The 26,378-nt window shown below is 39.7% G+C and overlaps 1 protein-coding gene across 1 annotated transcript in view; it reads left to right on the forward strand.

Annotated features, from left to right (window-relative positions):
• The window catches only part of ptprfb (protein tyrosine phosphatase receptor type Fb), a 240,049-nt gene that overhangs the window by 75,752 nt on the left and 137,919 nt on the right, over positions 1–26,378 (forward strand). Inside the window, 1 exon segment of the mRNA XM_036556368.1 lies at positions 9,703–9,813. Within this exon segment, the coding sequence (XP_036412261.1) occupies positions 9,703–9,813 (111 nt within the window).

Below are 26,378 nucleotides of genomic sequence, written 5' to 3' on the forward strand. Positions count from 1 at the left end.
GCATTTTGATGGATTTTACTCCAGTATATTAATGAAGTGCGTGTCTACTTTTTACTCAGCTCTATTACAGTTAGTCCATAATTGCTTTTTGGGTTTAATATCATTTTTTGATGTTGGTTCAGCTCCAAATAGATCCAAAAAGGTAATAGAAATTAAAGTTCTGTTCCTGTATGGCTTCTTCTGGCCAGCTTCTTATTTGAATTTTCCATTCCACCTTAAATGATGCAGCTGTTTTCCATCCCACCTTAAAGCTGCACCATAATTCAAATAAGAAGCCGGTTCAGCCTCTTATTTCCTCTGCTGATAGATGCTGGATGGTCTAACAAGTTCAGAACTGCAGCTCTTAAAGTTACTCGGTACTTCAGTAGCTTTTGAGCTGCTGCTTTCTTGCGCTGGGTTCAGGCTACATCATCTGCCTCTGTGGATGCCCCATGTTTTATTCAGACAGTTCGATGCTTTCGCTTTTTACAGAGCTCTGAGATATTTAAGCATTAGAACACAGAGGGAGCGTGTTATCGCGAAATAACATCACGGCTGTGATTCGGTCGCCGTAGATCATCACAGTTCGCGATAAAACACTCCTCGAGTGTTCTACTGCTTTTATACAACAGTTAAATAAATACAGTAATAAATTAATAAACTGGGCCGTGAACGCGGCGTTTAATATGTTTTAATGTTCGCAGTTCCTTCACCAAATTATAGTTCCTTAACGAGCAGCTTTTTGCTATGTCAGAGTAACGAGCTCCGCCCACTCGCTGCACAGCCGGCAGTTCGTTCTCCAGCTCCTTACACTAAATTCCCAAACTGTCATCACCACTGAGCAGCTTCTCAGTCGGCAGCTGTGACAGAAGAACAGCTAAACAACCTGGAATCAGCCAGAAATGAACCCAACACCATTCGCCAAACGTGTAGTCTGATCTTCAGAGTCTGACCAAATCAGACTGAGCCATAAAACTGCCGCAATATCAGGTTCAGCTCAGTTTTGTCTTTTTTGCCAGATCAGTATTAATGTTGTTTTGTTCCAGCCAGTCTGTAAAGCATCTTACAGCCCATTTAGTTTGGCGAATGGTGTTGGGTTCATTTCTGGCTGATTCCAGGTTGTTTAGCTGTTCTACTGTCACAGCTGCCGACTGAAAAGCTGCTCAGTGGTGACGACAGTTTGGGAATTTAGTGTCGTCTCATCTTCAGAGTCTGACCAAATCGGCTGTCGGTCAAATGTGATCTTAAGTGTCCATTTTCTGTTTTTTGCACAAAGTAAGAAGTAAAAACGTTCAAATGGTTTGAGCATCTCCTACAGCTGTCAGTCGTTGCTTAGCAACGGCGTCTCAGCGGAGTGATACAGTGTTCGTGAAAAAACACGTGATGTTACGGCGAAATAACAGCACAGTTAGAACACTTCTCAACCGATCAGCTTGTGTGGCCGGAACTAACAGTTGTATGAGAGGAGAGATCAACAGACTAAACAACAACAAAACAAAGTTTCCCCCCAATTCTGTAAGGTCTTTTGTAGCGTCCTAGAGCCCAGGTCATGTGGCCTATTGTTTGGTCCAGTTTTACAGAAGTAGTTCTTCACATTGAGGGAGAATGGTTCTATATAGAACCTTTTTGAAAAGCGTTCTGTGTAGCACTCAAAAGCGTTCTTCTATTGTTAAAAGCTGGACATTGTAACAATATAAGAACGCTTTTTTGGTGCTACATAGAACCCTTTTCAAAAGTGTTCTACATAGAACCATTCTCCCTCAATCTGGAGAACCCTTTCGCCAAGCCAACCATTTCACTTTAATCAGGCAAGTGTTTTTTTTTTAAGTGTTTATGGTTCTATATAGAACCATTTTCTTTACTGAAGAACCATCTTTGTTAAGAGTGTCAGACTCGTAGCCAGTCAGCTAACTGCTGGCACGGTTCCTTTTGATTGACGTCCAGAACTGAATCTCTTAAATTCATTATTTATTTATTTTTTTATATTTATTTTTACTCTGTAATGGTTAAGATTAAAACAGCAAAGTAAAAAAAAATGCTAGGATTTTAATTCTGCTCAGAAAAGTACAAAAAAGTACTTAAGTACTGAAATGAGAGTAAATGTAATTCCTTACTTTCCACCTCTGAATCCAGCTAATTAAAACATGGTTTGCTGCCGTGTTTAGTGTCTGCAGTGAGACGTCGCTCTCGCATTTATCAGCTTGATGAGGAATCGGCGCGTGATTGATTAGAGTTGCTTAAAAAATTAGCATTAGCATTTAGCGATTAGCACTGGCATTTGGAATCTAATTACCCCCGAACCCCTGCTGCTTCGACCTGATTTCTTCGGGTCGTTTGCTGGGGGCGAACGTCGCGCCACGTCCCTGTTTTGGTGGCGCCAGGTAGAAACACACGTTATCTTTTCCGGCAGGTGGCTGTCTAAGCCCTCAGTGCCTCCCTCCGCTCAGATATCGCTGAGAGGTAGAGCAAACCTGGAACAGCCGAACAGCCTGCTTTGCTAATGGTGGATTACAACGGTCTTATGTTCTCTCTGGGGGTCTCCCTCGTTTGGTTGACAAAGAAGGCATGTCTGTTTGAGGCGGAATATTAGAGCTTCCCACCTCGAGAGTTCGCTGGATTAGCGTGTAAGGTGTGGTGGAGTTGTTGGAGAAGGAGAGATTTACAGAACGAGATTCGGGAATCGGTACCTGAGTGATGGGAATTAAGGAAAGATGAAGGAACTGAAACATTCTCCGACTACCATAGCAAGCTTGGCTAGCAGCTTTTAAGCACTTTGTTTTCATTTAATTAGCATTTATGAAAGAACAGTTCATTAGGCTGAATGAATAACCGACTCTAAATGTAGGTATTGTGATATAAACCGAGTCTGTTCTACAGTTTCTAATTAGGCTGAATGAATAACTGACTCTAAATGTAGGTATTGTGATATAAACTGAGTCTGTTCTACAGTTTCTCATTAGGCTGAATGAATAACCGACTCTAAATGTAGGTATTGTGATATAAACTGAGTCTGTTCTACAGTTTCTCGTTAGGCTGAATGAATAACTGACTCTAAATGTAGGTATTGTGATATAAACCGAGTCTGTTCTACAGTTTCTCATTAGGCTGAATGAATAACCGACTCTAAATGTAGGTATTGTGATATAAACTGAGTCTGTTCTACAGTTTCTCATTAGGCTGAATGAATAACCGACTCTAAATGTAGGTATTGTGATATAAACTGAGTCTGTTCTACAGTTTCTCATTAGGTTGAATGAATAACCGACTCTAAATGTAGGTATTGTGATATAAACCGAGTCTGTTCTACAGTTTCTCATTAGGCTGAATGAATAACCGACTCTAAATGTAGGTATTGTGATATAAACCGAGTCTGTTCTACAGTTTCTCATTAGGCTGAATGAATAACTGACTCTAAATGTAGGTATTGTGATATAAACCGAGTCTGTTCTACAGTTTCTCGTTAGGCTGAATGAATAACCGACTCTAAATGTAGGTATTGTGATATAAACCGAGTCTGTTCTACAGTTTCTCATTAGGCTGAATGAATAACTGACTCTAAATGTAGGTATTGTGATATAAACTGAGTCTGTTCTACAGTTTCTCATTAGGTTTCTTTTATTTGAAAAACAGTATAATTACAGCCAGCTTCATAATTATTGGCACCCCTCTGTCCAACAGAGAGGACTTAGGATCCTCTAATTGGGGAGCCAATAATTGAGGCATGTATTTTTGTTTAAAAAAAATATTTTTTGATAAGTTTACTTCAGATTTCTCATAATTTCAGTGTGAGATTGAGCTAATTAACCACAGATTGAGCTGACTTTGTGTTCTTTTCTGTGTTCTATTCTATATGCAACACCACCCAACCCTTCCCACGATCATCCCAGTCATGGCCCCACTCATTTGAATGTGTCTGTCTTCTTCAGCTCAAGGTGCCGAGCATGAGTCCACTCCATACGTCCTCGTCAGAGCCGAAACGTGTTCCCAATGTAAAAGCTGCATGACTGTCTCACTGTCACCCAGGCAGGATTACTATGCACTAAATGGAAGTCACGAAATGAACCACTTTCAAAAATCATGGTGTAATTGCTGTGGTTAATTGAGGTCGAATGTAAGCCATTCATTATATATTATTTAAATGCAGCGTTCTGTTGCCTTGTGTGATTGAATCTGGCGAACATGTTCCAGGGTAAAACGCGCCTGTAAGTGATGGCTTCCCCATTAGTTCCTCGGAAGCGAATGCATATTGTTCTTTATTTCATTTCCGTCCTTGCGATAGGGGCACTCGAGCCAAATGCGTTGTCAAGAGCGAGAGGCAATGGCAATCAGTGCTGAGCAATCTCGGAATTGATTAGTAATTTGCTGCTTGTCAGAATGGGGAACACCAGCAATCAGTTTCTGTTGAGCGCAGAGTGAGTAACGCTTGGTGTTTCTCCCTCGGCCGCGCCGCTGCGGGGACGCGCCCATGGGAAACGAGCAGTAACCCCTTGACTTTGATTTGCATTACGCTCTGCTGCTGTTTTACCAGGTTAAAGGAAATGTTCAGAGAAAAACGTGACTATTTTTCCCTCTCGTTCCACATGTAGTCGATAAGTTCAGGACTGTTGGGTGTCTGAAGTTTGCTTCTTCGGTTCTGGCACTGAAGATACATACGAGGCTAATGTAGCTGACCGAAGCTTATTAAGCCGTTTCACACCAGACGCCGGTCTATTTTGGTGCGTGATGCCAGCAGTTTATGGGTAGAAACAGAAACAAATCACTGCTGTCGGATGAAACCTCGTATCTTCAAAATGGTAACTTTACAGGAGAAGGAAAAACATACTTTACTTATAATGCAAGTCAATGGAACTGGAATTTTTTCCAGGTCATTTTTGGCCATTCCCCTGGTTCTTTCATTATGAAATTTACACACGATGTAAAGGGCAGCAGGCATTTTCACATTATGTCAAAAACTGAAAAACATCAAAAGTGGAGATGCGAACTTTTCATCCGACAACAGTGATATACATAAATGTACCAGATGCAGAGTTACAGATATTACAGGTACAACTTGAAATACGTTTTATTTGATATCTCCTGTAAGGTGTTTTTATATAACGGATAAACTGATGTGCCAGATTTTTAGAGGAGTGACTTAAATTAGCCCATATCGTGTTTCTTTCCAAGGAAGGACCAGTACAGGAAAGCTCTTGTTCCCAGAGTTGTTTACCTGGCAGCTGCTTTGAATAATAGTGTACCAACGACACTCTCCCCCGTAGGTTGTCCAGAGGTCTTTTCCAGTCTATCAAGGGGTGAGAGTTGAGAGTGTTGCCCCAGGGAACTCCATAGGCTCACAGTTCAGAACGTTCTAGATACCTGTCTATGTAGGTTAACATTGCATATCCTCCTCCTCCTCGGCGACGGATAAAGAGCAGCGACTCTCTGTTAAACTATAAACAATGTACACCACATGATGGGAAAGTGATCAACAGTAGCAAGTCAATTTTATATTGTTCCAGATAGCAAGAGGGCCTCAGTTGGCCGAGCGATGGGAACGTTGGCGGCCCGCTGGCTTTTTGCTCAGTGTTTTTCAGGCGACTCGCTGGTGGTTAATCAGAGCGTTACCCTGCGTTCACACCGGCAGCGACTTCTCACCTCTTGTCGCCCAAATCGCTGATTGCTCATCGCCTGTGGGCGTTTCTGAACTCAAACGTTGTTTGCCATGGATTCACTGACGCCAAGGCCAAATCAGATGCGTTCAAGGTAAAAATAAAAACCCTGGTGAGAAACCACTTGTGTGCTTATTTTTATTTAATCCCTGTGTAGTCTGTATGTGAGGAAAACTGTTTGGTCTTCGCGATTACTCTCTATTTGGGGACGAAAGCACTGCCGCCATCTTTCCATCTCTAGTAGGAACAATTATCTATGAACCAAAAATAAGAGCGAACCGGTTTTACAGATAGAGCACGTACTACGCTGCTCAGTTAGAGCCAGTTTATGTGGAGTCTGGCCTCTTCCTATTTCCCTCGTTATATCAAAAACATGATTTCAAAACAGTGGCCGCCTCAATGAATGGCGGAGAATGGAGCTAAGCGGCTAAACACGAAAAGTTAAAATAGTTTTAATCACTCGCCCAGAACCTTTTCTTTCATTTTAGAAAGTAGAAGGATGGATTTCACTAAAAACACAAAGAAAACTCACCTGTTTCCTTTTTTCTACAGCAAACAGGTTTTGGGCAGCAGGTCGCTAACATTACTGCTACTGAGTGCTGATTGGTTGGCGAGCGGAGCAGCTCATTGGCTGTCATCACTGACGTTATGACCATGCATGAGGCGCCGTTTTAATCTCCTATAACTCGAGTTTAAAAGCTCTTAAAAATATAACAGCAGTGTTAAATTATTTTATATTAAATATTACAAATATTTATAAACTATGATTTTGTTCAAATGCTCCATCTTAACTCATTCATTTTGAACTCGCTCAGGAGCGCCATCTAGCGTTTAGAGAAACCCGAAGTCATTACAGAGTGGTAATTCTCCTCTCTACAAGTTCTCTGGTTAAAGGCTTAATTACTGTTGGTCATCGTCACATCGCTTCTCTCCTTATTTCCATAAAGTTAAACTCCACTCACCTTTGGCGCCTCGCTGACTCCACCCACTTTGCGTTGCCGACGTTCATGCTAGCTCTTGTCGCCTGAAATCGCCAGCTCTCATTGAAAATGAATGACATTCGGCCACTTTGTCGCATCGTGCCGCTGCCAGTGTGAACGCAGCGTTAGACAAAATACCATTGTGGCCACTGATTTTCCACTCACAGTCTAATTTACTTACTCCTTCATTTCGTTCTTCAGCTGTGCTTTGTAAATTACTTTAGTAAATCATTTTAAATGAGCTCAGTGTCATCGATAACATTTTCAACCAAATCATTTAATACGAGGCCTAGTCATTCACTTTTTTCTCTCAGTTTTGTTTATAATAATTGTCAGATTTATTATTTTCCAAAATAAAAAAAATTGCTTATTTTCCAAAATAAGAGTCTGTGTGCTTTTAAAACCAGTTTGAGGAGATTATTAACTAGTTAAACCTTGAATGCAGGACAGTAATCTGGGTTAACACTTCACAGTAAACAGTTAACAGCTAATTGAACAGCTGTGCTCAAATGTAATCCACATAAAAACAATAAACGCAACGCAAACAGAACCTGCTTTCACCTCTGGTGTGAAATGATAAGCATCGCGGAGGGGTCTCAGCTTCTGACGCTCACCCTCGCCGCCTCTGGTGTGAAACTGGCTTTGGTATTGATCAGCGTTGTGCTGACTGTGTACCTAAACCATTACTCCAGCTTCAAACCGTGTGGAGTTGTTCAGTATCTCTAATAGACTTGATTATGTGGTTTCTGACACTGCAGGACATTCTGTTATTATTTAGCGTAAACAGTCCAGGATCTGTAGCTGTGACTCTTAAACAGGGAACGTTTGCTGATTGTTTGTAGCTGTGTTTATCAGAAAGCTGAGAAGTTTGAAATTGAATTTCGGTTGACCTGTCTGTGCTTCGCACATTGCTAGGTGGGACAAGCTTTACAGAACTGTGGTAAAAATCAAGCCACCTTGATAGCCACAACATTTCATGCCCATTTTATTGAAGTAATGTTTCACGATCTTGGCTTTAAATATGTCTCGGTATGTCCTAATGTACTAGTATAGGCTAAAACATCTAAAATTATATAAATATAAAATATAATATAAAGAATAATATAAAATATAAAAAAATAATATAAACAAGAACACAGACTTACTTTTCTCTGCTTTAAGCTTTAGCTCAGGAATAACCGCTTTTCTCACATCTCCAGCAGGAAACTTTTCCACAAAAGTAGAATATTTTCTTGTAAAATGTCTCTCAACATTTGACTTTTATGAGGTTGAAGTCGCTTCTCATTCGCCAGATTCTTGTTCAAATTTTCCTGTTCCACCTTAAATGGTGCCTGAGGTGCCTGAGTGTAACTGCTGCACCATTTAAGGTGGAACGGGCAAATTCGAACAAGAATCTGGCGAATGAGAAACTTTTTAGTGTTTGTCAGTTTCTCGTTGCAGATTAAACGTATCAGGAAACCAGCTGGAGTTGATTATAAATGCAGACAAGTCCATTTGTCTCCAAATTATCGATGTTCATCTTAAATTTCTCTCTTTGCCGTTTCGTTAGCTACTAGCTAGGCAAGACTGTTGTCTGTGTTGCTATGGTGACCAGCAGTCTGCGCTGATCTTCAGGGTTAAAGGGTGAATTAGCAGTTCTACATTAACTCCAGAGTTTAAGACCATTTATTGTTAAACTGTGTTGAACGATCAGCAGAGCTTTATTTTACTGTAAAGGAGGATTATTTTATTATTACCTACAAATCTAATTCAGCTGTGGAGCCACAACAGGACAGTAAAAGAGCCGCAGGTTGCCGACCCCTGAACTGTGCTAACACACACTGTAAAAAAAGGTCTTGACTTTAAAAAATACTTCATGTGGCAACAAGTAAATGAACTAGTTTTATTCAACCTAAATAAATACCTTGATGAACGATTCTTTCAGTCTGTGTAATTTTTTGGTGAATCGAGTTCAGTTGCCCACGTTACGTTCTGTTTGTTACCGTATGAAGTCATTTTTTTAGGTTGATCTGATGAGCCATTTTTTTACAGCGTATACATGCAAAATAAAAGTCATTTGAAATGAACACTCTAAATGTTACGGAAGTCCAGAGAGACCAAGAGTTGTTGCTGTAATTTTCTGGATTGTTATCTTGAGATAACAAGATAAGTAACATGTTTTTTCAAGATAACAAAGTTGTTATTTTGAGATAACAAGATAAGTAACTCATTATCTCAAGATAACAACTTTGAGATAGACACATAACAACTTTATCTTGAGATAACAAGCTAAATAACTCTTATCTCATGATAACTTTATCTTGAGATAAGAAGATATGTAAATTGTTATTTCATGATAACAATTTTGTTACCTTGAGATAACAAGATAATTAACTCGTTGTCTCAAAATAACAATGCAGAAAATGATAACTACCTCATGGCCTCTCTGGACGTCCGCAAAATGATGATGTTTTGACAAAACTGCGTTTCTCATTAGTTTTAATTGGATTTTGCCAGCTTTCTGTAAACCTTGTCTTTGGTTGTCAGACGTAAAAATCTGTGATGTGAAAAAATGATCTTAGCATCTTCTTTTTTGCCCTTAAATGACCAGATATGAGGGTGATGGAAAGCCAGTCTGACGTAAAGTGGTTAAAATGACCCGTGTTGTATCATTTAAGTCAACCGAATAATTGAGACGATAATTGAGACGCTTGAAAGTAACATCTCTCCAGATGCCGCGAGCTGTTTAATATTGGTGGTTTTGGTGTTTTGTTGAGTAAGTTCTTTTCAGGGGTTTAGTGCATTTACAGCTGTCATTAGTTACGTGATGTGAGCTAATTGGCCGTAAGTCACAGGCTTGACGTTAGTGTAGCGCAAGCTTTTCTCTACAGTGACACTGTGAGGCAAATATTTGTTGATTTGTGGACACAACCTGCAAAATCAGCTGCATGCAAACAGCTTAGTGGGCATTTTCAGAAAAATGCCATCAACTCTGCAGAACCTGCCTGACATTTAAACAGGGGTCGTATGCAGGTGTGCTGGGAGACGTATTATGTCTACATATATATTTGCTTATTTATGTATTCATGCCTCCTTTTTATCTCTCTCGTCCTCAGGAGCTCTGCAGATTGAGAACAGCGATGAGTCGGACCAGGGGAAGTACGAGTGTGTGGCTATGAACAGCGCTGGGACGCGATACTCGGCTCCTGCCAACCTCTACGTCAGAGGTAGGAGGCGTTTTCACTACAGCGCGGTGTTTAATTCACCCTCCCGTTTCTGCAGAGACGTCCTTTCAGTGTTCACCATTAACACACTGCAGCCATACAGGACCAGTCAAGAGTTTGGCCACGCCCACTCAGTTTAATCTGTTTACCTGTCTGTCTGTTTGTCTTTCTGTCTGTCTATCTATCTATCTATCTATCTATCTATCTATCTGCCTGTCTGTCTGTCTGTCTGTCTGTCTGTCTATCTGTCTGCCTGTCTCTGTCTGTCTGTCAGTCTATCTGTCTGTCTCTCTGTCTGTCTGTTTCTCTCTGTCTGTCTGTCTATCTATCTATCTATTTATCTATCTATCTATCTGTCTATCTATCTATCTATCTGTCTGCCTCTCTGTCTGTCTGTTTATTTGTCTGTCTGTCTGTCTGTTTCTCTCTCTGTCTGTCTGTCTATCTAGCTGTCTGTCTGTTTCTCTCTCTGTCTATCTAGCTGTCTATCTATCTATCTATCTATCTATCTATGTCTGTCTGTCTGTCTATTTGTCTCTCTGTCTGTCTGTCTGCCAGTCTATTAATCTATCTGTCTGTCTCTCTCTATCTATCTATCTATCTATCTATCTATCTATCTATCTATCTATTTATCTATCTATCTGTCTCTCTATCTATCTAGCTGTCTGTTTCTCTCTCTATCTGTTTCTCTCTCTGTCTATCTATCTATCTATCTATCTATCTATCTATCTATCTGTCTGTCTGTCTGTCTATTTGTCTGTCTGTCTGTCTATCTATCTATCTATCTGTCTATCTATCTATCTGTCTGTCTGTCTGTCTGTCTGTCTATTTGTCTGTCTGTGTCTCTCTCTATCTATCTGTCTGTCTGTCTGTCTGTCTGTATGTCTGTTTGTCTGTCTGTCTGTCTGCCTGTCTATCTATCTGTCTATCTGTCTATCTGTCTGTCTGTCTGTCTATCTTTTTCTCTGTCTGTCTCTGTTTGTCTCTCTGTCTGTTGGTCTGTTAATCTATCTGTCTGTCTCTCTGTCTGTCTATCTGTCTGTCTGTCCGTTTGTCTATCTGTCTGCCTGCCTGCCTGTCTGTCTGTCTCTATAATAAATTAGACCCGTCTAACCCTTTGACTGGTGCTGTGTGTCTGTGTTGAAGTCCCTGTTTCTGCCTGTAATAATTCAGCTTTTCTCTTTTGTCTGTTTGGTCACAGCAGCTGCTTCTTCTATCAAAACAGTGTTATTAACTCTGTTCCACAGCAGCGCCTGTTGGTTTTGACTGATGATGTACTGTTGTTTTGGTTCCCCACATGGGCTGAACTTTTGTTTTTGACATTCAGTGTCTGGAAAATCAGCATTTGGGTTGCTCTGGTATCTTGACAAAGGAGTGCCGGTGTACATAAAAGGTGAAACTGAGGTCAAACCCAAGCTTCGGAGTCAGAAGTGCTTTAACCCTTTAATGCAGAGGCAAACAGTCGAACTCTTCTTCTTTAGTATCGTGATGTATCTGTGCTCTCGTTCCATTCGTTGTGATATGTAAAGAACGGAATCTAACAAAGCTGAACGTTTGTAGATTTTTATTTTGTTTATGTCACAAACTGCCTTTTTAAAGACGCGAACACAAATATGAATTTGAATGAAATTTCATACCTCAGTGGCTTTTTAAAGGAAGACTTTTTAGCTTACTTCAGAGAATGTTTAACAAAATTATGTTTTTTGTTGGAAAAACACTTTTAGCTTGACGCTGAACTGATGCTGGACTGTTTGTGTGGATAAAGTCTGGAGAAGAGCTCCAGGCAGTCGGCACTCAGGCTGCCGTGAAGCACAGAAACCTCAAAGTCTGGAGCTGTTTTTTCTTACAGTGCTGTCACTGAACTCGAGCTCATTGATGGAATCATAAACTCTGAAGTGCACAAAAAGCTTTTTAGATGTAAACCTGCAGAGGAACTGCTTTAAGAGTGAAAATCACTGTTGATGGACCAAAACCTCGTATCTCCAAAATGGTAACTTTACAGGAGAAGAAAAAACCTACTTTACTTTTAATGTAAGTCAATGGAACCAGACTTTTTTCTAGGTCATTTTGTGCCGTTTATTTTGGTCCGTTCTTCATAAAATTTACACACAATGTAAAGAGCAACAGGCATTTTCAAATTATGTCAAAAACGGAAAAATGCAATTGACAAAAATTGCCAGACAACAGCGATACATATGTAACTTAAATATTATATATATGAATTTATGAACATATATGTATATATAAAAGTTAATTTTCAGGAAGAAATTTTTATAAAATTCATACTAAGAATAAGTAATTTGCAGAATTAAGTTTTAATAACGTTAATGTCCAGAATGAAGGTCTATTAAAATTGCTATCCAGAATGAACTGTCAATAAATTATGTCCAAAATCAAAATGTATTAAAAATCTTATCCAGAATGCGTTTATAACAAAATGAGTATTGGGAATGATGATTTAGTCAAAGTCATATCCAGAATGCAGTTCTTATAAAGTTAACATCCAGAAAATTACAACATAGGCATTTTCAAACTATGTCAAAAGCTGAAAAATGACAAAATTTGCCAGACAACAGCAGTTATTATATATATATATAAAACATCTGAAAAATAATTGTCATTTCTGCATGTCGGCCTTTTAAATAAAGGCCACTTGATTTGACATTTTGTTTCCTCAAACAATAAACTTCCTTTTGTATGACACCAATATCCAGATACTTTTTATGGCCACCGTCCAGTTCAGGCTTAGTTCTGAATCGCAGTGCATCCAACATTAAAGCAGCGTGGAGCTTCTTTTACACAGTGATAGGAAACGCTGCAGCTCAGAGAAGCTCCACTTCCACATTTTACTGACCAACATGCTCAGCATTTCGCTCACCAGCTTCTCTGGGAGCAGATTTTGATCAGCTATAGGCTCTGAATGGATACGTCAGGTGAAGAGAGGCTGAACAGAGCGAGGAGTGGAGCTTGTAGATCCTTTATGCTCCGTTTCTGTCATAGCAACTACCCTGAAAACAGTTTTGGAACATTAGTGCCGGCCAGGGCGTAACGAAACCTGGCCGACGGAGGAAAGGTAAGCAGCACGAAGAGTAAACAAAGCCACCTGCAGCATTAGCACACAGGCTCAGAGGCATAATAGTGACCGCGCATTGTCTGTTAAACACAGCTCTGTTGTTGTGGGTGTAAACGCTCCGAGTTTTCCACGCAGGTAATAGCGGGGAGCTTATGGCGCGCTGCCAGAACTGCCTGAAGCGAGTGGCGCCGCAGTGCCACCCTTCACTTGTCACGCAAGCGCTAAAGAGTTCGCCTCTGAGCTGCTGTTCAACGCGCTGATTAGGATTCAGAGCGCTGCATTGTGCTGCCAGTGAAAACGTCATGAGTGAGGAATGTTACTGCGTCTTATTCCAGACGCTTCCTCCTCACTGCACTGCGCCTCTGCATCGCCGTCGCACGCAAACACACCGCGGTCAGCTCACGGACGCTAATGCGTACCTGTCCTCATGAGCAAAATGCATATTTACTTAGTTGTTGTTATTCGTAAGTAAACTTTTAGTTGTGTTTAAATATTAGCATCAAAAAGTTTTCACCGTTTTCAATAATAAAACACCAATTTTGTTGCATGATTCTGAAATTTCATGCTAGAGCTGCATGTTTTAGCTAATTAATTGGAGGCTGTAAACAATGCTGAGATGATTCCACAGTGACTAAGACGTATAAGACCAAGAATTCATTTGTCAAAAGAAATCAAAGTCCAAAATGAAGTTCTATTGAAGTTTATATCCAGAATTAAGTTGTTATAAAATTAATATCCAGAATGAATTTCTAATAATGTTAATATGCAGAGTTAAGTTTTAATAAAAGTTATGTCCAGACTGAAGTTCTTTTAAAATTGATGTCCAGAATGCATTTACAATAAAATTAATATTCAGAATGAGTTTCCAGTAAAGTTAATATTTAGAATGAATTTCTAATAAATATTCAGAATTAAGATCTAATGTCAGGAATCAAGGTGTAGTAAAATTCACATCCAGAATATGTTTCTAATAAAATGAATATTCAGAATGAAGATTTAAATAAATTAATATCCAGAATGACTTTCTTATAAAATTAACATCCAGAATGAAACTTTAATAAAGTTAATATTCAGAATGAAGATCTAAATAAATTAATATCCAGAATGAAGTTCTAATAAAGTTAATATCCAGAATGAATTTCTAATAAAATGAATATGCAAAGTTAAGTTTTAATAAAATTAATGTCCAGACTAAAGTTCTTTTAAAATTGATGTCCAGAATGCATTTACAATAAAATTAATATTCAGAATGAGTTTCCAGTAAAGTTAATATTTAGAATGAAGATCTAATGTCAGGAATCAAGGTGTAGTAAAAAATCACGTCCAGAATATGTTTATAATAAAATGAATATTGAGAATGAAGATTTAAATAAATTAATATCCAGAATGACGTTCTTATAAAATTAACATCCAGAATGAAACTTTAATAAAGTTAATATTCGGAATGAAGTTCTAATAAAATATGTATCTAATTTATCTAATAATAATATGCAGAATTAAGTTTTAATAAAATGAATGTCCAGAATGAGTTTCTATTAAAATTAATGTCCAGAATACATTTACAAAAAAAATCATATTCAGATTGAATTTCTGATAAAGTTAATATTTAAAATGAATTTCTAATAAATATTCAGAATGAAGTTCTAATGAAACTAATGTCTAAAATCAAGGCATGGAAAAATTCATATCCAGATTGTTTTTCTAATAAAATGAATGTTCAGAATGAAGTTCTTATAAATTAACATCCAGAATGAAGTTTTAATAAATAAAATTAATATCCAGAATGAATTTCTAATAAATTAATCTAGATAACTTTGCCAGACTTTTTGTAAACAGGTACATTATTTATCATTTAGAATGTTTTTTTATTTGTAACAGTGTCTTATTTATCACTTAAAATACTTAAAGTTGTGAATAAACAATTTTTTTCTAGTTTGTGATATTTAATTCTACACTTTATACTATAATTGTATATAAAATCGCAAAAATAAGATTTAAATGACAAACGTTCTACATTAAGTTACTCAAGCTTAACAATGTGCACATTTGAGTCAAGTGTATTCAGTGGTGTGTTTTCATGTAGTTTCATCAATGTACAAAAATTATACTTTTTCAGTCTAAAATTAAGCAAAATTGTAAAATTTCTCAAATGATTTCCTTGTTTTACCATTTATTTTCAACCCCTTTAAGTCTGAGCGCTAAAACCTTTCAGCTTTGTTAGATCATCTTCTTTACATTTCACAGTATGTGTGACAGCAACTTGGAGAAAATGCACTGTAACAGAGATTAAATGGTGGAATATATACTAAATATATACCAACATGTTAATAACTGTACTGAAAACAGCACAATCTGGCTACTGAGTGCTGTATTTGTGTTTATTTGTATTTATTTTAATGTTATATAGTGTTTTTTTTCTGGTAAAACACACTTCACTGCCCAGATAAACAGTGTAAAACATTTCTCCTGGCTGCTGAAGGCGAGAGCACAGTTCAGATCTCTGCTGTTGTTTACATTGAGCTGTAAGTGTTTCAGAAAGCGACTGCGTCTGTGGGCTTTCTCCTGCACTCTCACTCTCACTCTCACTCTGCTGGCTTTCTCCCGCACTCTCACTCTCACTCTCACTCTGCTGTCATTATATCTCATCTGTTACTCTGTCAGCGTGCGGCCTTCAAATAACACTGACATATGTAGATACATATCTCACTACAGATGTACATGCCAGTCAGACGGTGCTCAGTGATGATATGTCATTCATGAACACTACTGTCTGACTGGAATGTGGTGTTTCAGACATGTACTACCAGCAGTGGAGAAGTGTGTGTGTGTGTGTGTGTATATATATATATATATATATATATATATATATATATATATACACCGATCAGGCATAACATTATGACCACCTCCTTGTTTCTACGCTCATTGTCTACAGTCATTGTCAGACTGTAGTCCATCTGTTTCTCCGCATACTTTGTTAGCCCCCTTTTACCCTGTTCTTCAGTGGTCTGGACCCCCATGGACCCTCACAGAGCAGGTACTATTTGGGTGGTGGTGTGTTAGTGTGTGTTGCACTGGTCTGAGTGGATCAGACACAGCAGTGCTGCTGGAGTTTTTAAGCACCTCAGTGTCACTGCTGGACTGAGAATAGTCCACCAACCAAAAATATAGAGTGGACAGTGAGTGGACACAGTGTTTAAAAACTCCAGCAGCACTGCTGTGTCTGATCCGCTCGTACCAGCGCAACACACGCTAACACACCACCACCACGTCAGTGTCACTGTAGTGCTGAGAATGATCCACCACCCAAATAGTACCTGCTCTGTGAGGGTCCATGGGGGTCCTGACCACTGAAGAACAGGGTAAAAGGGGGCTAACAAAGTATCAGAGAAACAGATGGACTACAGTCTGTAACTGTAGAACTACAAAGTGCACCTATATAGTAAGTGGAGCTGATAAAATGGACAATGAGCGTAGAAACAAGGAGGTGGTCAGAATGTTATGCCTGATCGGTGTTTATATTATATTATTGTCTCCCATTAAGTGTGTGTTTATGCTATTATACTTCAAGAACCTCAAACATGACAGCATTTACTCACGACTTCTAAGGGTTAAAGTGCCACTGAATGGTTTTAGCTGTGAATGAGTTTCACATGAAGTTATACTGAACGCAGTTAAAACACATTAAAGGGCTCATATCACAGAAAAGAAACTTTCCAAGATTCTGTGAAATGAGAGTTCAGTAAAGTATGTAAACACTGGTGATGTTCCGAATTTCACTTACCAAGTCCGCCTATGGCAGGGGTCGCAACCTAAATGTTAAGAATAGCCATTTTGTCCTTTCAGTGAAAATCAAACCACCTTGAGAGCCTCAATGTGTTATGTCCATTTTACCATCTCAGTATGTAAAGTGTTAGTATAGGTTATTATAGCTGCTTTTCTCGCATCTCCGGCAGGAAACTTTTCCGCAAAAGTAGAACAGTTTCTTGTAAACATTTGATTTTTACGAGGCTGAAGTCGCTTCTCATTCGCCAGCTTCTTATCCAAATTTTCCCGTTCTACCTTAAATGGTGGCTGAGGAGCCAGAATGTAACCGCTGCACCATTTAAGGTGGAACGGGAGAATTCGAACGAGAAGCTGACTTCAGCCTCGCAACTTTTTAGTGTTATCATCTTAAATCTCTCTCTTTGCCGTTTCGTTAGCTACTAGCTAGGCGAGACTGTTGTCTGTGTTGCTATGGTGACCAGCAGTCTGCGCTGATCTTCAGTGTTAAAGGGTGAATTAGCAGTTCTACATTAACTCCAGAGTTTAAGACCATTTATTGTTAAACTGTGTTGAACGATCAGCAGAGCTTTATTTTACTGTAAAGGAGGATTATTTTATTTTTACCTACAAATCTGATTCAGCTGTGGAGCCACAACAGGGCAGGAAAAGAGCCGCATGTTGCCGACCCCTGGCTTACGGGAGCTAAGCTGCAAGAACAGCCAGTTTTAAAGTCTTTGCTTTTGTGAAGTCACAAAATTTATATGCCCACCAATTCATATGACTACAGCGGTTAAGCCCCACCCACACATCAAAGTCATAAGGAGTGTTTCAGCCCGGACCGCTTTTTGATTGAGGCACAGTACAGGACGGCCAATCAGAACAGAGCTCATTTACATATTCTAGTCTTAAAGGCACAGTAAGAAAAACAGTCTGGGATGAAGAGAGGTTTAAAATGAGTAACCTAAAATGAAATTGTGCCTTTTTTTGGTACATAAACACTCACAAAACTGGACCTCAGGGGGAAAATATAAGGAAAATGTGAGATATGGGCCCTTTAAAGTGTGACAGACTCGACGCAGTGAAGTTCACATGCGTTCTGACCAACTGGATTGTGTTCAGGTAGAAGGTGGGTTCTGTGCTGACTCATCCAGAACTTCATGGGTTTGTATGCACGTGTGCGTCTGTGCCATCTTCTGTGTTTACATCTATGTCCGATAGATGTTTCCATTATACTGGCCACTGTCGATTCACATCTGTCTGTTTTCTCTCTGTTGTCTCTCACCTTTGTCTCCATTTGTCTCCATTTAATCTCCATCTCTCCACCTACTCATAAACTCACCTCTCAGAGCCGCGCGAAGGTTAGTTTCTCTCACGGGTAACGTCTTTCATTCTCACCCTGCCGCAGTGAAGCTGCCCGACCGACATGACTGCTTTTTTGTTTGTTTGTTTGTTTTTTTTTTTTTTTTATTTTACCCAGAAGTCTTGCATGAGTCTGAACCTTATTCTCCAGAAGGGCTAATATGACTTTTTTGTTGTGCACCATGTTCATATCCGCTATTTATTGAGTTCAATGAGTTCAGTAACTGTTACTATGGCTGATATCGCTGCTGTCGGGACAAAACCACATATCTCCATTTTTGCCGTTTTTCAGTTTTTGGCATAATTTGAAAATACCTGTGGTCCTTTATATTATCTGTAAATTTCATGATGAACGGACCAAAATAAATGGCCAAAAGTCACATAAAAAAAACTCTGGTTCCATTGACTTACATTAAAAGTAAAGAAGGTTTTTTCCTTCTCCTGTAAAGTTGTAATTTTGGAGATACGAGGTTTTTGTTGTCGACAACAACGATATGTTATTCACCAATAAATTGGACATTTCTATTGCTATTATTGATCCAATATATAATTACAGCTAATGATTACAACCAATAATACACAAATAGAGTGCCTGGTCTGATCTAAGATCTAATCTAATAATACATAAACATACTATTTAGCTAAAATGATCTAAAATGAATGTAAAATTAATTTTATTATACTTTTATTATACTTCTGTGCTGAGAACCACATGTGACGCTGTAAAATATATAGCACCAAAAAGGGTTCTTCTATTGTAACAATGTCAAGCTCGTAACAATAGGAGAACACGTTTTGGTGCTATACAGAACCAACATTCTCCTGTAGAACCATTGCTCCATGCAAGAGCCATTTAAGCATGTAAGTGGTTCTAAGTAGAACTCATGGTTTTGAATTGCACCATTCCCTTTACTAAAGAACCCTTGAAGAACCCTCTTTTTTAAGAGTGTATGGCTTTATTATTTGAAGTGAATGCGAAGTAGAGTGTCTCTACTTTCCGTATACGGGGTGATTCAAAACGATTCGTCTGATTTCAAAATGATTTACTTCACATGTAAATCATTACAGATCAATGCAGTGAACTGTAAATGGTTTAAATGAGCATAAAGTTTATTATGTAGTTGTACAAGGTCTCAGTATGAACCACCTCCAGCTGTACAGACAACATCAACACCATAGTCAGATTCATCCCGTACTGGATTGAGCATGTCGGGTGTCGCTGCACTCACAGCTCTCTCAGTGCGATTTCGGAGATCATCCAGTGTTGTGGAACCAACGCCGAACGCTCTGAGCTGTTGGAGCTTCACTGCCCACGAAAATCACACTGCACAGTTATGATGGATTCACTCTTATTGAAGTGGAGAACGCAGAACGCTTTCTGCTCAGGGGTCTCATCTCCTCGCAGACTGAAGGGAGCCATCTTCCACTGACAGTCAGAAACTCTATGACCCCCTCTTTCAGTTGGATTGTGATTGGTTCCTATAGGCGCCTCACGGTTGTAAAAATATGGCGCTTTGAAATCGGATGAATCTCTTTGAATCACCCTGTAGTTTGTGCTGTTTGTGCTGTTATGTCAAAATGCATAAAAGGTCAGTTATTGATGTTGGTCTCAGTTCCAACACGGCTCTGATTATCAGTTATAAAACGGTGCATCATATTTCTGAAGGTCTTAAAAATCACCACGTTTAATAACTTGTTCAGAGCGGCTACATCACCACACTTCATCGGTTCTTAAGTAAACAGTGCCTATGGAGCCGCTTCGGCTCCACTGCCCTACATGTATTGACCTATTTTCTCCAAATCTGACCCCCAGAGCCTCCTGATGAGGTCGTATCTGACCCCGAGGCTTCTTGTCCACTTTTTCATTCATTGATGTCGAAACTCATTACCCTAAAAAAGGCGCCAGAAAGGTTTCTTTGGAACGATGCCGTAGGGGAACCGCATTTGGTTCCCTCTGTCACACTCTTAGCAAAACAGGTTCTCTATAGTGCCATTATAATAACATGTTATAACTCATAATAATATGTAATACAATCATTATAAAACCTTACACAACATCAGAGAAGAACCATTTAACCATGCAAAGAACCATTCCTCTGCTCAAATGGTTCTTTAAGTGTTCATGGTTCTGTTTACAACCACACACCCACACTTTTATTAAAGGTGTACGAAAAGGGGTTCTATATACACTCTTAAAAACGATGGTTCTTCAAGGGTTCTTTAGTAAAGACAGTGATTCTATATAGAACAATGAACACTCAAAGAACCTTCTGCGTTCTTGAAAGGTTCTTTGCATCGTGAAAAGGTTTTGCGGATTGATGCAGAATGTGTTGCATATGGGTCCTATAAAGCACCATTTTTGAAGAGGGTTCTATATAGCACCAAAAAGCTTGACATTGTAAAAAACGGAAGAACCCTTTTTGGTGCTATATAGAACCACGTTCAAAACAGTACTAGCTAGAACCATATACAATGCATTCTCCATCAGTCTGAAGAACATTTTCACCATGCGTTGAACTTGATAACTCACAGATGGTTCTGTATAGAACCATTATCTTTACTAAAGACACTACTAGAGTGCACATGGTACCCTTTGTAGTTCATGATTCAAGGCCGATTTATGGTTCTGCACTTAATCTAATCACGCTGTAGGTACGGTATAGGTACTGTATTTGGTAATGGCACCAAAAAAAGGTTCTTCTATTGTGACGACGTCAATAGAAGAACCAGTTTTTGGTGCTATTTAGAACGATTTTCAAAAAGGTTTTATATAGAACCATACGCAACACATTCCCCATCAATCTGTAGAACCATTCCTCCATGCAGAAACCCATTTAAGCATGCAGATGGTTCTAAGTAGAACTCATGGTTCTAAATTGAACCATTCCCTTTACTAAACAACCCATGAAGAACCTTCCACCATCTTTTTTAAAAGTGGATGGCTTGTAATCATAGCAGAACCCTTTTGTGGTGCCACGTAGAACCTCCACATGATGTAAAAGGTTCCATACCAATCAAAACGTTTTTCCTAGAACCGGTCGTTTAAGCCAAGAGCTGTTGAAAAGAGCGAATAGACAAAGTTTGAAGGCCTATAATGTTTATATGGCCACTGAAAATTGTGTTGTTCCTGAGTTCTCCTCGCATGCTATCTAGAGTCCGTCCCTCATTTGGCGTCTTTTTCTTTAAGAACGCATGCAGTTCTTCTGAGTTCCGTCTGGTATCGCTGAAGTCTATCCTTGTTTCCTCTCCTCTGCTTGCTTTCCTCCCGTCACCCACTGTGTACGTGTGAAACACTGTCATTAATGTGTAAAACACAAATCTTATGCAAGAAATTAGTGTTTAATTAACAGGAAGTGCTGCCACTTGTTCTTAATCAGCGTGCTGAAGAGCTCACTGTGCCCCGCGCTAACGCGATGATGGAAGTGTTTGTTGTGTCTGTGTTTCTAATGTTTTGTTTTGTCTGTGTCGTTAATGATTATCACTGTAAACTCTGGAAAACACTGCCACCCTATTTCACCTTCATTGTCTGTGTATATGTAAGTCCGGTAGGTTTCGGGGGAGGAAACAGTCCGGAAGATTCTTAAGAACACCGATCATTGACTTGAATAGGAGTAGAACTATTAATACAGACAGTTACTCACTTACGACTAAATAAATACTTTACTGACAAACTGCTCTTTAAGGGCTTGGAAGGGCAACACCACCAATTTCCAAAACGGCTGCATAATTGAGTGTTTGAGATGTAAACAGAGTGATTCAGAGCGGTTTGGTGTGAAATGGTTCGGATGTGTTTACAGTGGTGGTGATAGGAACCAGGCGTCGCCATGACTACAACACAAATATAGACATTTTATTTACTATCTGAAACCAGAAAATAATGGAATTTTTTTCTTTTGGGATATTTTTGCCTTACAATGACCTGCGTGTATCATGACCATATCATGTGATATCTTTCTGTGAGGGAGCTTTTAGAGGTGGACGTCTGGTTCCTATCACCACCACTGTGAACAGTTCTGACTCGGTAAGTTTCTCTAGAACGGAGCGCTTCACACCAAACCACTCTGAACCACTCTGATTACATCTTATCCATTTAATTATGAAGAAATTGGGTGGAATCAGACTGGACACTGAGCTGTGAGAAGTGGAGATTGTGATGGTTAATAAACATTAAAATAGCTGAGCAGAAAGCTTTACTAGATAAATAGTGAAAGTAAAAGTAGGATCACTAAGAATATTATGTCTCTATGTCTCTATGGCTCAATCCCATTTCTCATTTTGACCCCTACCCCGTGTTTTCGAGTGTCTCCTTGCCCCTTGGAACTGAGTTACCAGGGTAGTGGTTGAAATCTTCCCTCTGAAATGGGACCCTCAAATAAAAAGAGCATTACTTCATTAACAGCTACCAGCGCTGCTCTGTAGGCGACCCTGCCAGTCTGCAGTGACAGCAGAGGAAGGTAAAGTTCAGCTCCTCACTGCTGGGCTTTAGTTACATTTAGGGCATCATATGATCTTCAAAGAGGGGGGCAATTATTTATTATCACCCACCCCTAATTCTTCAGTGATATGAAGCTGACGTCAGATATTCACCAGCTTCTTGTTCGAATTTTCCCGTTCCACCTTAAATGGAATATAAATTCTTCATAACAAATTTAGAAAATTGCTAGCAGTATGCTGACGTCTTGGTAGCTAACTAGCTAAATTTCCAGTTCCACCTTAAATTGAGCTGCAGTTACATTCTGGCGCTTCAGGCGTCAAAACTGCTGGACTATTTAAGGTGGAACGGGAATTTTAGCTATCTAGCTAGTGATATATTAGCATACTATTAGTGATTTTTTGGTGATTGTTATGAAGAAAAGGACCATAATAAATTGAAAAAACATTAAACTAAGAAAATACAGTGATTATCGTAATTTTTAACGGAGAAAATTCTCACGTTTGTAGGTTTCTTTGGTCTCTTGTTCAGCCATCTTACCTCTCATAACTCTCTGGCTGGAGTCTCTGAAAAACCTCCGTTTGGAGGGTCATGTAGCCCCAACACTTCGCCCTACCCCTCTATCTCAACAAGAATCGGGACACCCTACCCCCAGATGTGAACACGGAAAACGGAGGGGTAGGGCTAAGTGTTAGGGGCGAGGGGTGAAATGTGACTGGGCCTATATGTGTTGAATCCAGTTTGGTTGGGCGGTGTAGAAGCTAAAGGGGGTTATTTTGAATCCTGTGTTGTGTCTGATTAAAACAAAGGCCCCTCCAAAGGCCCCTCTCTGCTTTCTCAAGGCCTTTCTTGTAGTGAAGGCTGGATAACAAGCATGGCCGTCATGTCCGTCTGGCCTTAGTTGCTCTAAAATATTTGAAAATCCATTTTCATGGGGACCGACACAAAAACCAATTATCACTGGTGTCCGTTTCTCCATGGAGACGCAGGAGGCAGCAGTGCGTTAACGCCACAGAGTTAAGAAAGTCCATTAGGCGTCCAGCTGCAGCTTTGTTTCCACATTTCAAATGAAACAGGGAGCAAAGTTGTGGTTGGGATCAGAATTAAGCCGAGGCTACTTCCAGAACATTCAGCACACAGATAGTCATCTAACAGCCTATCAGAGCCTCTCAGTAGAGAGAGGTAAAGGAACAGAGGCACAATGGGACGAGTGGTGGTGGTAAAGATCGGTAAAGGCCTCTCACCCTCTTTACCCTCTCTCTCTTTCTCGTCCTCTCTCCATCTCTGTACCCCTTCTCTATAACTCTTCACCTCCTCTCTTTATCTCTCTCTCCACAATAGGACGGGTGGTGGTGGTAAAGATCGGTAAAGGCCGTCTTTAACTGCCGAATCACTCAGGAGATTTTTTCCCGCTTTGTTTCCCCTCAAAAAAGCCAAAGCTTGTTTATTCCAACCTTAAAGTATTTCGGTCAGACTCCAACAAGATAGGCCTCTCTCTCTCTCTCTCTCTCTCTCTCTTTACCCTCTCTCTCTTTCTCTCCCTTTACCCTCTCTCTCTCTCTCTCTCTCTCTCTCTCTCTCTCTCTCTCTCTCTCTCTCTCTCCCTTTACCCTCTCTCTCTTTCTCTCTCTCTCTCTCTCTCTCTCTCTCTCTCCTTTACCCTTCTCTCTCTCTCTCTCTCTCTCTCTCTCTCTCTCTCTCTCTCTCTCTTTACTCTCTCTCTCTCTTTACCCTCTCTCTCTCTCTACCCTCTCTCTCGATCTTTCTCTCTCTTTACCCTCTCTCACTCTCTCTCTCTCTCTCTATTTCTTTACGCTCTCCCTCCCTCCCTCCCTCCCCCTCTCCCTACCTCTCTCTCTCTCTCTCTTTCTCTCCTTCTCCCTCTCTCTGTTTACCCTACTCTTTCTTTCCCTTCTCTCTCTATTTTTCTCTATCTCTATCTCTTACCCTCTCCCTCCCTCTCTCTATCTCTCTCTCTCCTCTCTTTCTCTTTACCCCCACGCTTTCTTTCCTTCTCTCTCTATCTCTTTCTCTACCTCTATCTCTTACCCTCTCCCTCCCTCTCTCTATCTCTCTCTCCTCTCTTTCTCTTTACCCCACGCTTTCTTTCCCTTGTCTCTCTATCTCTTTCTATACCTCTATCTCTTTACCCTCTCCCTCCCTCTCTCTCTATCTCTCTCTCTCCTCTCTTTCTCTTTACCCCACGCTTTCTTTCCCTTGTCTCTCTATCTCTTTCTCTACCTCTATCTCTTTACCCTCCCCCTCCCCTCTTTCTCTTTACCCCCACACTTTCTTTCCCTTCTCTCTCTATCTCTCTCTCTCCTCTCTCTCTTTACCCCTATCTCTTTATCTCTTTCTCTCTTTCTCTCTCTGCTTTTTCTCTTTGTCTCTGTCTCATTTTCTTTTACTCTCTCTCTTTACCCTTTTTCTGTCTTTCTTTTCTCTCTTCTTTCTTTCTCTCACTCTATTTCCTTAATTCGTCTCTATCTCTCTTCTCTCTCTTTATTTCTCATTTTCTTTTGCTCTCTTTCTTTCTGTCTCTCTCTTTTCTGTCTCTCCTTTTGTCTCTTTTTTCACTCTTCTCATTAATTAAGTGTCTTTTTCTTTTTATCTTTCTCTCGTTTTCTTTTACTCACTCACTCTCTGTCTCTGTCTCTCTCATTTTTCTCTCTCCTTCTCTTTCTTTCTCTCGCTCTCTTAACGCTCCTTAATTCTTCTGTCTCTCCGTTATCTTTCTCATTTTTTTACTGTCTCTCTCTCTCTCTCTCTCTCTTTCTCTGTGGTCCCAGTAAAACGTCACCCTACCGTCTCCATGGGAACCTTTTTAATGTCGGCTTATCTGCATATCAGAGCGAAGGAGGAGAGAGAGAGAGAGAGAGAGAGAGAGAAAGAAAGAGCGGTGAACAATGTGTGTCCCACGGCCTCTGACAGGGGCTCGATCCAGCAGCAGATTCACATCACCCCCCACCCACCTCCGAAATCTGACAAAGACCCTCTACACACTGCAGCTTCCAGCAGAAAACCAGCTCTGTGCTGAATTTACTGATTTTATTATTTACATCATTTCCACAACTAAGATAAATTACAGCAGGATGGTTAAATAAACAAATAAACTGAAAGGAAACAATAATGTGGGTGTAAGATGTATTAATGCGGATGTTTACGCACATGTGAATCAAGTAACTTAAGCTTAGTGTTGCTTTTTTTCAGTGTCGCTTGCTTTTTCGAGAAGATCTAATAGACTGGAGTTGCTTCGGTTGTGCGCTTGAGCTACGAGGCTAATGTAGCTGTAAATAATGGAAGCTACACTGCAAAAAATGCTATCCTGTCAAGTGAAATGATCTTAAATCTAGTCGACGTGTCTAACATTTCTCATTTTCAGATTGGTGTAAGTTTATTATGACTTAAAATAAGTGAAATATTACATATTTTACCTGTTTTAAGTGATTTTAGTGAGTCAAGTTCTTTCCTTGTTGTAGGAAATGTGCTTGAAACACTTATTAGCATCAGTAAATGTGATTTTGTGCATCTTACCAGATTAAAAGTGTCACACCATGTCAGAAACGGCATAATACAGCGTGTTAGAGATCACTAAACAGCTCCACACGGTCTGAGGCAAGTGAGACGGCAGGCATGCAGTTAGCATCATTCTGATCATCTTAGATCTGCATTTTAAACCATAGCGACACCTCTGTCCAGCCACGAGGCTAACAAGTAATGTAAACTCATACCTCAGCGATTAGCAGCTTGCTAACTGCATAAATGGGTCATTCTACAGAAACGTCCACTTTTCTGTCTCTCCATAGGGGTCACTGGTGTTACTGATCCTCATTGGTGTTACACATAATAAAGGAACACCAGAGACATTTTTAATGAACAATGCATTTTGCAACACGGCTGCTACAGAGCATCAAACCACATGATGTCAATCATGGAATA

This window comes from Colossoma macropomum, unplaced genomic scaffold (assembly GCF_904425465.1).
Source record: "Colossoma macropomum unplaced genomic scaffold, Colossoma_macropomum, whole genome shotgun sequence".
In the NCBI taxonomy this organism is placed as follows: domain Eukaryota; kingdom Metazoa; phylum Chordata; class Actinopteri; order Characiformes; family Serrasalmidae; genus Colossoma; species Colossoma macropomum.